The sequence below is a fragment of the Drosophila obscura genome, unplaced genomic scaffold, assembly GCF_018151105.1.
Source record: "Drosophila obscura isolate BZ-5 IFL unplaced genomic scaffold, ASM1815110v1 contig_183, whole genome shotgun sequence".
Classification (NCBI taxonomy): domain Eukaryota; kingdom Metazoa; phylum Arthropoda; class Insecta; order Diptera; family Drosophilidae; genus Drosophila; species Drosophila obscura.
This window is the reverse complement of record NW_024542771.1, coordinates 398,564-413,971: the sequence shown is the minus strand read 5'-3', so window position 1 is coordinate 413,971 and position 15,408 is coordinate 398,564. Positions and strand designations below refer to the sequence as shown.

General features: G+C 43.5%; 1 protein-coding gene across 1 annotated transcript in view; it reads left to right on the top strand.

The window, feature by feature from the left end:
- The window catches only part of LOC121404062 (synaptic vesicle glycoprotein 2C-like), a 196,393-nt gene that overhangs the window by 140,068 nt on the left and 40,917 nt on the right, over positions 1-15,408 (top strand). Inside the window, exon 4 of the mRNA XM_041592650.1 lies at positions 15,148-15,286. Coding sequence (XP_041448584.1) covers positions 15,148-15,286 — 139 coding nt within the window. The remainder of the gene's footprint in view (positions 1-15,147; positions 15,287-15,408) is intronic.

The following is a 15,408-nucleotide window of genomic DNA, read 5'->3' as shown; positions in this document are numbered from 1 at the left end:
GTGTCGCGGCCAGCAGAAGCCGCCAATGACGAGCAAAGGGTGCCAGAAGAGGAAGAAGTACTTCGGATATGGGAGCTCAACAACCTCACTGGGCATTCCGCGCCGGAGCCGGCAACGTCGACACAAACAGACAAACCCAAAAACGAAGCGGGCAGCGTTCTAGCGTTGCCCTTCAAAGAATCGATGACCACAACAGATGGAGAGGCGGAAGATGACAGCCAAGGTAGGCGTGCCCACCGCGGGATCCCCAGCGATGCACCGACAGCTACGTACTCCCGTAACACATTAAGTGACAAAAGCTTACATTGTGAAATTCTATTTCAGAAACGCCCGGTACGGATGGTAGTAGATACAGGGGCCTCAGTATCCCTGCTCAACAAGCGGGACGTGAGGGACGCACTGCATACCACCGCTTGCCATTTAGTCCTGCGGGGGCCATCCTCCGAGACGTTTGCTGCGACTCAGCGCGTCTCCGCAACTATACGGATCGGCCACCGCTCGGTGCTGCAACACTTTCTGCTGGTGGACGGCTCCCCGCCCAGCCTGCTGGGAGTCGACTTTCTCCTCCAGAACGAAGCGACGGTGGACCTAAGCGCGATGCTCCTTAAGTTTGCCTGGGGAACGGTGCCATTGCACGTTACGAGTTCTATACAAGGGAACGTGCTCTACTTAACGGAAAGAGCGTGCATACCACCCCGGAGCGACACGCAATTTAACCTGAGCTGCGCCCCGGTGACGCCGCAGAAACAAGTGGTCCTAGAACGTGGAGAAGTATCGGATCTATCCCCGAGCACGGCTCTGGGTAGTGCCATCGTAGATGCTACCAGTGACACCCTAGTGGTACGGATCCTGAATTTCAACGACCAAGAAGTGAACATGCCACCGCTAACGGTGTTGGCCGAATTGAAAGCGGTAGACGAAGTGCATAAGAGGGCGGAGTAGGGGAAGATCCCATAGATTGGAATCCTCTACTGCTTTACGTCGAGCTTGGCGTCCGGAAGCCGCTTGTGAAGTTTCTCTGTCGTTATCGCAAATCATTTGCCAGAAACGACGACGAGACGGGCAAGACTGACATCAGGCACCAACACGGGGCAAGCACGGCCACATAAGCAACCACCCCGGCGGTTGGCGCTAGCGAAGAGAGAAGAAGTGGAGCGCCTACTAGCGGAGATGCGCGCCAACGGAGTGATACGTCCTTCCAACAGCCCCTGGTCCTCACCTGTAGTATTAGTCCGTAAGAAGGATGGTGCGACCAGGTTCTGTGTGGACTACCGATGGCTCAATGACGTCACGATTAAAGACTCGTATCCCCTGCCGAGAACGGAGGACATTCTGACGACCCTGCATGGTTCCAATTGGTTCTCTACAATGGATCTTCAGAGCGGCTACTGGCAGGTGGAAATGGACGAACTTTCCAGGCCAAAGACTGCCTTTGCCTGTGGCGCCGGATTGTTCGAGTTCAACGTAATGCCGTTCGGATTGACCAATGCCGCGGCAACGTTCGAGAGGCTGATGGACGGATTGTTTGCTGGCCCCACCTGGAGATCAACGCTGGTATACTTAGACGAAATCATCGTGCATTCGAGCACGGCAGAGGAGCATTTAGGGCATTTGGAAAAGGTTTTCGGACGACTGGCAGCAGCGGTATTAAGACTGAGCCCAAAGAAATTTCAATTTTTGAAGAACAAGGTCAGCTTTCTAGGACACGTAGTGGGCAGGCAGGGCCTGCGGGATTGCCCGGAAAAGATAACTAAGGTCACTGACTGGCCAAGACCACAAAACCAAAAGGAGGTGCGCTCATTTGTAGAGCTCTGCTGTTATTACCGGAAATTTATAAACGACTTCGCAACGATCGCCAAACCCCTCCACGAATTGACGGAGGCTCGTCGCACCTTTACCTGGACCACAGCTACGGAGCAATCTTTCGACACGCTGAAGACTTAGCTAACTACAGCTCCGATCCTAGCCTTTCCAGAACCAAAAGAGCTTTTCGTGTTGGACACGGATGCCTCTGACCATGGGGTAGGCGCCGTACTGAGCCAGATGCAGAACGGTCAAGAGGTGGTCATCGAATATTACAGCAAAACTTTCAGTCCAGCAGAGCGCAATTATTGCGTAACTCGAAGAGAACTGTTGCCCGTAGTTAAGGCCACCAAACATTTTCACCATTATCTCTACGGACAAAAATTTGTCGTACGGACGGACCACGCGTCACTTAAATGGCTCCTCACATTTCGGGAGCCGGAAGGCCAAGATGGATCGAGAGACTGCAACAGTACGATATGGAAATACAGCACCGCCCTGGGAAACGCCACGGTAATGCAGATAGACTATCTCGCCGTCCCTGCAACGATTGTCGAGTTTGCGAGCAGAAGAAAAGGCGGGTCGAGTACTTTTCCTAGAAGCAGTACCAGAACTTCTAAGCGAACACCAAAAGAAAGACACGGAGCTATCAGTCGTCTATGAATGGGTTGTGCGAGGAGAGAGGCCGCCGAAGATTACAATTTGGGGTGAGAGTCCCGATGTGAAAGCTTATTGGCACCTATTTTCTCGTTTACAGCTAAAGGAGCTAGTGCTTATGATCACCAACCGAGATGGCGAGCAGGTCCCTGTCATCCCGATAGCAGTACAGCCGCAAATCCTGCAAGCCGTCCACCAATCTTCCACCGGAGCCCACTTCGGTATAAGGAAAACTCTGGCCAAGGCTAAGAAACGCGGACGTAGCAATATACTGCGCTCGTTGTTTGGCGTGTCAAGCCAGAAGCGGTCCGGCCAGACGAACGGTCGGCAGGCTCCAGCCCAGTGCCAAAGGTGCCCCATTCGAAAGAATCGCCATCGACATACTGGGCCCCTTACCCACCACCACCCGGGGCAACCGATACATAGCTGTCGTCATGTGCTACTTTACCAAGTGGCCGGAATGCTTAGCTCTACCGGACCAGACAGCAGAGAAGGTGGCGTGCGCCGTAACGGAAGAGGTGTTCTGCCGGTAGGGAGTCCCCTTTGTACTTCATTCGGATCAAGGAAGGAACTTTGAATCGGAAGTTTTTCGAGCCTGCCTACGATTGATGGAAATCGAGAAAACCCGCAGCACCCCCCTCCACCCCCAATCAGACGGAATGGTTGAGCGTTTCAACCGCACGCTGCTCAGCTATCTGGCTAAATTCGTAGATGACCATCAACGGAACTGGGATGAACGGTTGCCGTGGGCGCTGTGGGCCTACCGAGCAGCAGTTCACGAGGCTACTGGATTCTCGCCCGCGAAGTTAACCTTCGGCCGGGAGATGCGATTGCCGTGTGAGCTGCTGTATGGCCGACCAACACCCGACGCAGAGAGCTACCCGGCCTTTGTAGGTAAACTACAATCTCATTTGCGAGAAACGCATCATGCCGCAAAGGAACACCTGAAGGCCGCGGCAGACCAGCAAAAGGACCGTTACGACCTACGCTCCCACACCGTCCAGTTCGAGCCGCGTGGTCTCGTATGGCTGTATGCACCCGTTCGGAAAGTGGGACGATGTCCGAAACTCCAATCAGACTGGATTGGCCCCGCCACCGTGATCCGCAGTTCTTCCGACCTAGTCTACGAGATACGCCTTCCCGGAAAACGCGCCACCAGGACGGTACACGTAAACCGACTAGCGAGCTACAAGGAACCTGTTCCTGAATAAGTCGGCCAGGAGGCTCAACTCTAAGAGGGGGGCAATGTAACGAAATATCGAATTCAAAGGTTAGCGCCCTTAGAGCCCTTGACCCGGAATATCGATAGTTAGCGGTCATCTCGAACGGGCAGACGTAGGGCAGAAAACGGCTAAACAGACGGCTACCAAGTTTAGGCTGCTGCCTTCATTAAAGCTATGCCCCCAACCTGAAAGGAAAATCCGCTCGGCCCGCCGCGTAGCACAATTTTGTGACAATATAATGATCGTTTGGATCAGGTTAAATGCTGGATTCCACAAGATAAAGATTTTCTTTCTTTGTACACACGTGATTGACTCTTCGATTTTGCACACACAAGAAAATAGCAGACGCCGCAACAAACGAATTTTTGAGAAAGAGAGTGGGGGTACAGCTGCAATTTTCTTTTATAGACCATCATTCCAGAGCTTTCTCTCTGCAGCCTCTCGGGAAGAGAGAGTGACAGATGAGTGACAGGTGCATCCAGACGCACTGAGAGAGCTTTTCCAAGCTGCACTGCTAATCACAGCTGGTATGGCTCGATCATTCAGCGCCCTCTATGTTTCAAAAAAAAACATTTTGCATTTCCAACGCAGCGACAAAAATGTCGCCACCGAAATGCGTTGGAAATTAAACGTATTTTTTAAAACTAAAAACGTACTGCCGGGCGCCCGTTACATGTACAATCTACATGTTAAATTTATAATATACGTTGTCTATATATATGTTGATAACAGATGTAGCAAAAAATTTTAAAATGTAAAATTTTTTGTTTTTTAATTCTAAAATTCTAAAAAATCATATGCTCAAAAATGTATATACTGACTGACTACGGGTATAAGTAGAGTCGCGTCCCCGACTCACACGTTTCTTCTCGTTTTTTTTAATTTTTAAAATCTGGTATTTTTTTTCATGGTATTTTTCAGAGGTACATAGTGCTTCTATTTTTCACATAACTTAAGTATCTTATATCTGATTGCACAGAACTTTGCAGTTCTAAAAAGCTGACAAATGCAGCTATAAATCCAACCCAGGCATGCATTTTTAGTTTTAGATAGACGCATTAATTAGTCGTCGTTTAAGGTATTGTTCATTAAAATCTATGGTGAAACGGTGGAGCTAAAATTCGTTAACCAAACCTCAAAAGTGAAAAAATGGACAAAAAATACTTTTTGGAATGTTGCGGGCCCAACTGCCAATTGGAAGCAAAGCAAACGAAATAGGGGTTGAATTTTTGATAAAAAGTTTTATTTTTTCGACTTTTCCCGAGTTTTTAAAGTTAAAATTTCGACAAAACAATACCGCAAAAAAAGATGAAATTTGAATTTGAAAGCTTAATATCTTTCAGGCGTTAAGCTGCAGATAACACCGCCCCCCCCAGGCCCGGGGAGAGGCGGACCGGCGGGGCGCGCGATAGTGGCCCCCCGTTTGGGCCCACCCGGGCGACCCGCCAGGCCGGGGGGGCTCCGACCCACGGGCCGACCAGGGACCGACACCGGGTAGGGGCGCGGGGGCCGTTCGCCACTTTGGATTGCATGTGAACGTAAACAAATAGGGGCGCGCCCGCGCGGGGACCCGCGAGCGGAGGGGACCCACGGCCGGGCCCCGCCGCGGCAACCGGACCGCGGCCCACGGGGGGGGGCCCCGAAACTATTGTAAGTCACCGGGGACACCACCCCCGGCCGGGGCCAGGGGCCGGAGGAGGCCGACCCAGCGAGCGGGCCGCGCGCCCCCGCGCACGCTTGACGTGGTTATCAGACGGCATGCGGTCCAATGCGGTCGTGAATAATGCAACCAATTCGTTATGTTGATGGAAAAACGTTTGGAGCTGTTCCACAATTGGTCTTTTCACTGAATTGTTGTGTGCACAACGCTGATCGACTTGTCTTGCTGAATCGCCCATAAAATAAATTTGCAAAAATTTTGAGTCACTATCCGAAGTTGGCAATAATGATGATCCTGAATCTTGAAAGTTGTCATAAAATTGTTTTGAATAACTTTTGTTGCGCCAAATGATGTCATCTGAAAGCAATTATTATATTGCTGGATATTATTGAAAAAATGATTAGAACATGGCCCATTTCCTGAAACCAATGAATGTAGTGGCTCTGGTGGCGGTACCAATGGTATCAATTTGACTTGACCGCTCGCGCAACACAATCCAGTAGCATCATTTTTAGACTTAAATGCCTTGCAGTATTGGCACACAACGTTCATTTGTCCAATAGCCTGTAAGTCTAATTGCTAGCATTTTTAAAAGCGAAAATTCATTTGTAAATTAAAGAAAACTATTGCAACACGTCATATGATCGAAGTGTTTCGTATACAAAGCTAGTTTTTCTACTGATAGGTCTCTTCCAAAGCTATAACCATTTGTTCACGTTTTTTGCAGCCAATATATCGGGGATTCTATACCCTAAAACCTTCTCCTGACAATAACCAACACAACAACGGGACCAAGGGAAATAGGGATTCTGTTTATATATATAGATAGATGTATGTCTACAAAAATGTAAAAATATAAAATCTAAAACTACGTAAGATACTCCCCAAAGCGGAGCGAGCAGCAGCGACGTCAGTCCTCAGGAAAGCAAGCGCCGTCTGTCCTCAGCCGCGAAGAAGCAGCGACGTCAGCAGCCGCACGACACCAAAAAGAGTGCGATTGCACCGACCGAGTTCGCACCTGCTAATAGCTTCCAAGTCACGATCGGCGCAGAAAAACTAAGTCCCTATATCACTCCCTAGCAAGGACTACTTTTATTAATTAATCTAAGAGCTAAACTAGTTTAAATAAGGTAATTAACGCACTTTTTCGCAATCGGCAATCGGAAAGCCTCTATCGCTCACGGTGGCTCGATATTGACTGGTCAAACCAATACAATTGCTTACTGAGATTCCGCGGTTTTTTTACTCAAGAGCATGTGAATAAAGCGCAAGTAGGGAGAAAGGGAGAAAAAAAACCGAGTCAAAACATGCATGCGTAACGGACAATTCAATGCATATGTATGTATGTATGTACCCTGCAGTTCCAAAAGTCACTTTTCACTCGTGATTCATTCGGTGAATCACTCAAGGGATGTCCTTAGCCACTGGTGACTCACTGGTGAAAGTCCAGATGAAATTTGTATGGACATGTCCGCTTTTGTCACTCGTGAAGCTTCATTTTAAATTGTCACTGAATTTTCTAGTGATTTCACTGGTAGCTTATACGTACATATAAGCCATGAGTGAAATCACCCAAGACATGCCACAGTGAATTCACTCGTGACATGCCACTAGTAAAATCACTCGGGACACTTTCGAAGATGTCCTATATGAAATCACCTGTGAAACTTCTCATGAATTTAAAAGGAATTTCACGTATAATTTCATATGAAAAAGCCACCCAACAATTTTTTTCAAATAAAAGTATAAATATTTATTTTACACCGATTTTTTAGATTTTTTGTTGATTTAAATATTTTTAATTATCTGTAGGGCCTGATCGGGCAAAGAAGCAGCAATTCTCCTGAAATGAAATAGTCGGGCGGGGCATTTTAAACATTTTTTTGCCGCAAATCCCGTTTAGGTTGTACTCCTGGACTACTGTTTCGTCCAGCACACTTTTGAGGCACCTAGACAAGGTCCTTATCCAGCAACTTCCGAACTTTTTTGATCTGTAAATAAATAAGTCAAATTGCATATATTTTTTTTTTATTAAATTAAAAATCCAGTATTTACAGTTACATGGGTTTCCTCGAGCGAAAAAAAAAAACACGCGCAGCGACACACCCGGTTAACCACTAGCCGCGTGTCTAGAATCTAGACATATTTTTTCTAGCGAAACCCATGTAACAATATAATTTAACTAACAACGCACACTGTAATCTCTGAATCCAGTTACCTGACTTTAAAAACACTGAAAAACTTCTTTTAGAAGGAATAAAAATCGAAATAGACGCACAACAACAAACAATCACAGACGCTCGCAACAAAAGATTGCACCAATGGAACGGTTTTTCTCCCATCATCCCTTTGAGGAGACGAAATGAGCGAGAGTAGAAGAGTTAGGGTCGAATGCAGGTAGAGAAAACTAGAAGTATGAGAGAGAGGGAAATCTATGGATATCTGCTTCTCTTTCTTATGTGTCCGCTTCGATCTGAAGCAGTTGAGCTGGACAGAATTTCATGCTGACGTCGCTGCCTTTGTCGACGTCGAGCCCGATCAATTTTTCCTATTACACATTCATGCCGTGGCAGCCAGAACTGAAGGGGAATAACTCAAAGACATTTCGGCGGTTTTTTTCTCATTCCTTCCATAGGAATTTTTAGAGTCAAAACAATTGCGTGTCGCCCTCCATTACCCTAAATATAACGGCTGATTTTAACAGCTGCATGTAAAGGCTAAATAAAAGATCTTCAATATCTTAAATATGTATTTATTATTAATATATTTTATTACTAACATGCATATAAATTTATGAAATTGTAAACAAATTGTTTACAAATTACTTTGTGGGAAGGAGACGATGCTCTATCTCTCTCTTCCTCTCGAAGGTTGCGCTGTTGGCAAAAGGGACATTTTTAATTGTCAGTTAATTCAGGAGGAGGGGAAGATCATGCAAAGCCATGGAAAAGCAAACAGACAGCGCATCGCGCATCTCACTTGTGGAATTGTGGACAGGGCCGGAATTACGTCTTATGACGTTCTATTGGCCAAGTTGCCAAATATAAACGAAATATTTCGCATTCCATCGAGCTATACTAAATAAATAAATACTAACTAAATAAATTTCCCTTCGGAATCTGGCGGCCCCTTAAATTTTGCGCCCAGGCCCTAAAACCGCCCCTGATTGTGGAAGGGATAATATAGAGAGAGTGTAATAGGCTGTTTACATTGGGGCTGCGTCATGCTTCTTTGCGTCTTGCCGGCGACTCATTTTTTTTTCCATAGGCTAAGCATAGGGCCCTAGTGGTGGCAAAAAGTTGCGTCGGTCTCTGATTCATGTACGTCTATTCGAATTCGATTGCTTTTGCGCTTAACAGCACATTTTTGCAGTTTTCTGCCTATCAGCGCAACTATAACAGCGCACTAATAACAAAAAAAAATTGTAGATCAAAAATCCAATTTTGGCGCTTAAAATGTATGGATGTGCAAAAAGGGGAAAATATACATAAAATCATTAAATAAAATACTTGAAAATTATTGTATTATTATCATACGACATTTTTGTGACCCTCTGATGCCATTAAGTCACTGCTGGAGACGAACTTCGATGGTTTTCATAATTTGAAGAAGAACTCCCACAAACTCTATAATTGTCTTTCGTCCATTTTCTTGTTGTGTTGCATAATTCGGTTGATTTCTCAAAATTTGTTATTTGTTTGTTATTCTTTGTTATCAAGCACCCAAATCAAAATTCAAGACGCACGTCTGCCAATTTAAGCGACTTTTCTGCTTCATTGCGTCTATTCCAATATCGATAGCAGACTCGCCTGGTGTAAAAAGGCTAGATTTTTAGATTTTGCGTTTGTTTTAGCGGAAAATTCTCATTTCCAGGGCAATGTTTAATTGAAAACCTGCATTCGCTGGTCCCCCTGCCCCATCATTAATATATAACGGCTGATATAAACAGATGCATGTATGTAGAATGTTTAATTGGGGGTTGCTACCACGAAAAGAAAATAAAAATTTTTGGGTAAATATATACATATATTAAAAACAAAATTTAATTCGTCGGTTTTTTATACCCGTACTCAAAAAAGAGTTAAGGGGTATATTAGATTTGTGCTAAAAGTGAATGTGTGTAACGCAGAGAAGGAAACGTTTCCAGCCCCATAAAGTATATATATTCTTGATCAGCATCAATAGCCGAGTCGATAGAGCCATGTCTGTTTGTCTTGTTTGTCGGCTGGATCTCAGAAACTATTAGAGTTAGAGCAACCAAATTTGGTTTCCAGACTCATGTGATATCACACTGCTACAAGTGTATTTCAAAATTTCGCCCCGCCCCCTTCTGCGCCACAAAGGAGGAAAGTTTTTGGCAGGCACAATTTTAAAGATACAAGAAAACAACTACGCAGTATGGTAGAAAATGACCATATCTACCAGATTCCGAATCTGAATCAGATACCTTAAACGAAGCCAAACTAATGCACCTACACACAAAAAAATAGAGGACACAGGATATAATTTTTTTGCGACTTTTCCTGAGTTTTTAAAGTCAAAATTTCGTAAAAAATACCGCACAAAAATCATAATTTCTGCATTTCAATGCTTTATATTTCCCAGACGGTAAGCTGAAATCACAAAGTGTTTGGGCTTAACTTCTAGCTGTTTTAATTATCTTTTCAAAATAGCAAAGTTCTTTACAACCAGACGTAAGATACTAGAGTTATGTGAAAAAAACAAGCGCTACCTCTGAAAAAACTACCAGACTTCGAAAACTCTTCGAAAAAAAGTTCTGTCATAGTAAAAAACCATAATTCTTTAAAAAATGTTAAAGCCCCATATCTATCAGAAAAAGTCGGTTTGGATCCTTGAGGAAAAAAAAAGTTGGATTTTGTCGAGTAGTGTTATCCAACTCATTCAGCAAAAAATTTTATTTTAATTTTCTTGATCCAAATTTTTCTAAAATTCGGTAGCAACCTCTAAAAAATTAAAAAAAAAACATGTAAATTACTATGAAATCCAAGGTAACGAAACTAGGGGGTGTCCCGTTTGAATTTCGAAAAAAAAGTTTTTTGGCCCAGCCTAATGTACGTCCATTGGTTTTAATAATATTTATATGTACATAATTTGTTTAACTTATTGTCTGGTTATTGTCTTGTTTCGAACATGTGATATTGCTAAGAACGGTGTCTCTCTTTCTCTCTCTTTGGTCTGGCTGTTGGCAAAAGTTGGCAGGTTGAGTTTTTAATGTGGGAGGGGGATTGTTTTAAGGCATCAACAAGCTGATAAGGAGAGAGGGGGTACGCCTGATGCATAAATATGTACATACATATGTATGTGCATTGGCTTTAATAAAAACTTATGCATTAGTAACTCATTCAACTTATTGCCGTGGGTGGTGGGCGGGCGGTGGATGGTTGTTGCCTTTTTTAGAACGCGTGATATCTCAATGCATGCCCTTTCTTTCTCTCTTTCTGCCTGGTTGTTGCAAAAGGGACAAACTGATTTGCTTATGTGGGTGGGGGGTGATTGTTTTAAGTCTTAGAATCTTAGACATCAACAAGCAGACTGCAGATCCGGCATTCTAATATTCTCTACGATTCTGCGTTTTCAGTTTTATCGCCTGCCACAGTTTTTTTTGTGCCTGCCATAGATTTTTCTTCTTTGTGGGGGCGGAAGGGGGCGTGGCGAAATTTTGAAATACACTTGTGGCAGTGTGATATCACATGAGTCTGGAAACCAAATTTGGTTGCTCTAGCTCTTATAGTCCCTGAGATCCAGGCGACAAACAAGACGGACGGACGGACAGACAGACATGGCTCTATCAAGAATATATATACTTTATGGGGTCGGAAACGTTTCCTTCTCTACGTTACACACATCCACTTTTACCACAAATCTAATATACCCCTTAGCTCTTTTTTGAGTACGGGTATAAAAGTGCCAAAGTTAAACGAGGTATAAAACTTTATCTTTGAGTAGCTACAGCTTCAGTTACATCCATTATATTACCACGAATCAAAAATCTTGTGAAAGGTACTACAATTTTCTTATTTCAGTTAATTAACAATTATTTGCTAACTATAAACTATAATAGGAATATAATACTTAAAGAAAAAATATAATAGAGGAAGGGTGGTTATAAAAATTTTCTAGGTTAAGGTGATGGTAAACGAGACGTACAATCGTATCAAGGGATATGTCGGGGGGAAATGGTATTGTAATAAAAATTGTAATTATTGCAATAAACACGGAAAGGTTCAGGATGGGCGAAGTTAGATCTGCAGAAGGGTAAACGGATAGGCCAGAAAACCCGGGTTGGTCTGGAAGGAACTGTAAAATCTATCTATAAGGAGGTGAAAGGTGTAACGAGGATAGGTCGAGTAGTTTTAGCCTAGAACGGTATGGAGGTAACCGTTTGGAGTCCTAGTTCAGATTCCTAAGGGCAAAAGTTAAAAATTGTTTTTGAACGGATTGAATTTGAATTTGTTGCTCTTTTTATTGAGGGCTCCATACACAAGAACAGTACTTCAATATCGTGCGTACCAATGAGACGTACAGTGATTTTGTTATATACGGGTCGTCAAACTCTTTTGACCAACGCTTAATGAACGCTAAAACTACCTTAGCTTTGTTCACCGTTATTAAGCAATATGGCTGTTAAAGCATAGCTTATGATCAAACAGGACTCCTAGGTCATTTTATGTGTAAATTCGAATTACTATAATCTGTGGAAATTCGATCTACTATAATCTGATCAGCACAACCTAAAGCAGAAACCACAGAATGAATGGCAGAAAGGTGTTTCAAATAAACAACAGCATCAGATCTAGGAGGAATGTATGAACAGGCTAAGAAGATAAACGACACTCCAATACGGAATTTGACTGCTACAAATTCAATTTCATGGGTGTTGTTAAATGGAAACAGCTCGGACGCAAAATCATTTTTTACTGCAATAAGAACCCCCCCAGCAAATGATGGTCGATCTATTCTGTAGGTGGGGAACTTGTGGATGAAAATTTCATTATCGGAGACGGAAGACTTAAGCCAGGTTTCAGTTATAGCCATAGCGTCGAATTAAAAAGAGCGCCGTATATATTTTTGTCAATTTACCCAAAAGACTGCGTACATTCTGATATTGGATGGTGAAATGGTTCCTCAGTTCTTTTAAACAGTGACAGTGACTCTAGGACTCTGGAAAGAACTTCTTAGGGGAAATTCATGCAAAATAGTGTGCTCACGCCATGCTGACGGTTCCAGGGCTTTGGATAGAAGAGAATCGGGAAGACAAATTTTGAAGGATGAAATATTACGCTTATGTTTAAAATTAAATATAGTTATGATAAAGTCATCAGGCGGTGAGTTGAGATAATGACTAAGATGTAGTTTAACATCTTCCGGTGTGGTTTCTGGAAGGAGGCGAGAGACAAAGATTGCCTTTTGAGGTACCGAAAAGAAATCAGCGTCAGTAGATACTGGTGGAACAGGAACGGTGGCAGGAACATTGAGGACATCATCAGCCACATGCATACGCACACTGGAAGCACTAAAAGCGGTGTCAGCAGTGATGGATACAGTGAGTGGCGCTACATTGTTAGTCGGTGTGAGAAACGGATTGATTTCTGGCCAGGCATGACAACTCGGCGAAGCCAAGAATTCCAAAGTATGTAGCTGAGTATGTTGTTATCGTTGTTAGGGAATTTCCGTCTAGGAGACTCGCTCAGAAGTTTGAGGCCTAGAGAAATTCAGATTCCAAGGTCAGAAACTTCTCGTTGAGAGTGACAAATTGCTTCCGGTCATCCAAAAAACCAGTACGAGTCTGTCTCATAAAAGTACGCATTTCAACCTCAATCTCCCAGCACGCTAAACATGACCAAGTCAGGCCAACCCTTTTTAAAATTCAAACCTGTAGCCGACCAAAATTACTACCAACAGCACATTTTAAATGGGAAAAAATTGTCACATAGCCAGCAGCTAAGGTATAGAATTTCATCGGCTGCAGACGATATTCATTTTCATGCAGACAGCAGCTGAATCACTCTGATTCACGACGAAAAATGCAAAGTGGGAGCGCAAGCTATATAAGAGAGAAGGCAGCAGAGAGAGCGACGATCAGCAGCAGCGGCAGACGATCCAGCGAGGGGACGAAAACAAACAGTGAAGCTCACGAAAGCAGAGACACCGAAAGAGCAATTCAAGAAGAATGTAGGCGAAATCCAGAGAAAGTGAGAGAAAGAGAGCTTGCACTTGTGCGCTCCAGAGCGTGTGTTGGTAGGAAATGCAGCAGGCGCACGAGCGATGAGCAGAGAGGGCGTTGATCCAAAGCGGAATGGATAACAGCACCTTCAAATCGTTTGAGCAAATTTGTTAAACGTTGGGAATGTTTAATTTATATTCAGTCAAATGTTAGCAAGTGAAACACATATAACCGGCACAATTAGTGAGCAGCTTGATGGGTTCAATGATTATTGTCAATTAATATTGAGTGAAAGATATCTTTTTTCATGTTGGGATATGCATCAGCCTGTCCAGGGGTCTTCTACAAGAAATTTGTAGATTTGCTGGAACTTAAGGTTCGGGGCTAGCCTTGAATGACCGAAAGAGTGGTAGGCAAGGTGGGAAATTGGATGACTCAAGAACTTCTGTCGCTTTGTTTATTATTTTTAATGGTTTTATTGTCTTGCTTGTTTACAATTTGAACCTGCTTGTCTTGCTACTTGTGCTGCGGGCTGTTGGACTGCATAGTGCAGTGTGTTGCGTTCGGGCTGATGGACTGCCTAGTGTAGTGTCTTGTGTTCGGGCTGATGGACTGCCTGCTTCTTTGGCCGAGCTTAGGCTTTTTAAGCAGCTGCCGATCGCACCTGAGACCGTGCTTTTTCACGATCTGTCTTTGACCCGGAAATAATTAATTATTGCTAACTTATGACTATTGGTAAACAATAATTGTGGGGCGTGGTAAGTCGAAGCTTGGTGCTTCGTTGACAATTGGCTATAGGTCAGTGGAGTTGGGGAAGTGACTGCATCGCAGCAGGTGCGGGCTGCAGTTGGGAATTGGGTGTAGAATTGGTTCTTGCTAACTCTGCATCGAAGAAGGTGATAGCTGATTTGGGTCGGTAGGTCGATAATTTTATGCTGACGTGAATGGATGCGAAATAACGCAAAGAAGTGGGTGACCGAGAATTTAGTACTGTCTTCGCTGATTACGAAATAATGCAAGAGGTGGATTATTTTTAAATTGGTGTGTGGAAAAGAATACGTAGAGTTGTGGATCGAAAGTTCTTCATTTTAGTAATGGTGTGCGTTGCTTAAGACTATTTTATTTTCCGGAGGTGCTGACACACCGCTACTTGTAGAGAACCGTGGCTAGAGCCATCGTTCCTTGGCTCTGTGTATATCATTTTGATTATTGTCTCCGACCAGCGTGAATGCGCTGACACTCCGCTGTTTGTGACGGGCCGTGGCTAGAGCCATGAGTAATTATCGCAAAAAAGCAGAAAAGCCAGGAGCGAGGCGAATAGGAAACCGGCTTAAGCAAATTGACATTTGACTGTCAACCTTCTTATCAACCTATTACTTTTTTTGGATTAAAAATTATGAAAGCAGAACGAGATTGAACTGCGTTTTGGTCTGAGAAGAGAGACAGAGATAGATTTAGCGAAATTGAAACAGTAGCAGAAAATGGAAACAAATAAAATATTCTGTAATTTTACTGGCTGAATAACGGGAATATCCTTTATTCCACTCGTTTTTTTTTTTAATTTTTCTTATTAATTACTCTTTTTCTTTTTCTTTTATTTCATCTTATTCTTATTTCAGTATTTTATTAGGTCTCTGGCTATTTGCATTCCCCGAAAGTCCCAAATTTCTTCTGGAACATGGAGAGTCTGAAAAAGCTCTAGAAGTTCTAGCACATATTTTTGTCAAGAACACTGGACAAAGCCGCAGTAACTATCCCGTAAGAATTTATATAACTATCTATATGTATAAATCATTTTGCTGACTAAATGTCTTACATATATATCCAATTTGTCTTGAAATCTTGCAAACCCCAGAAATCTTAATTTAAGGCCACAGATC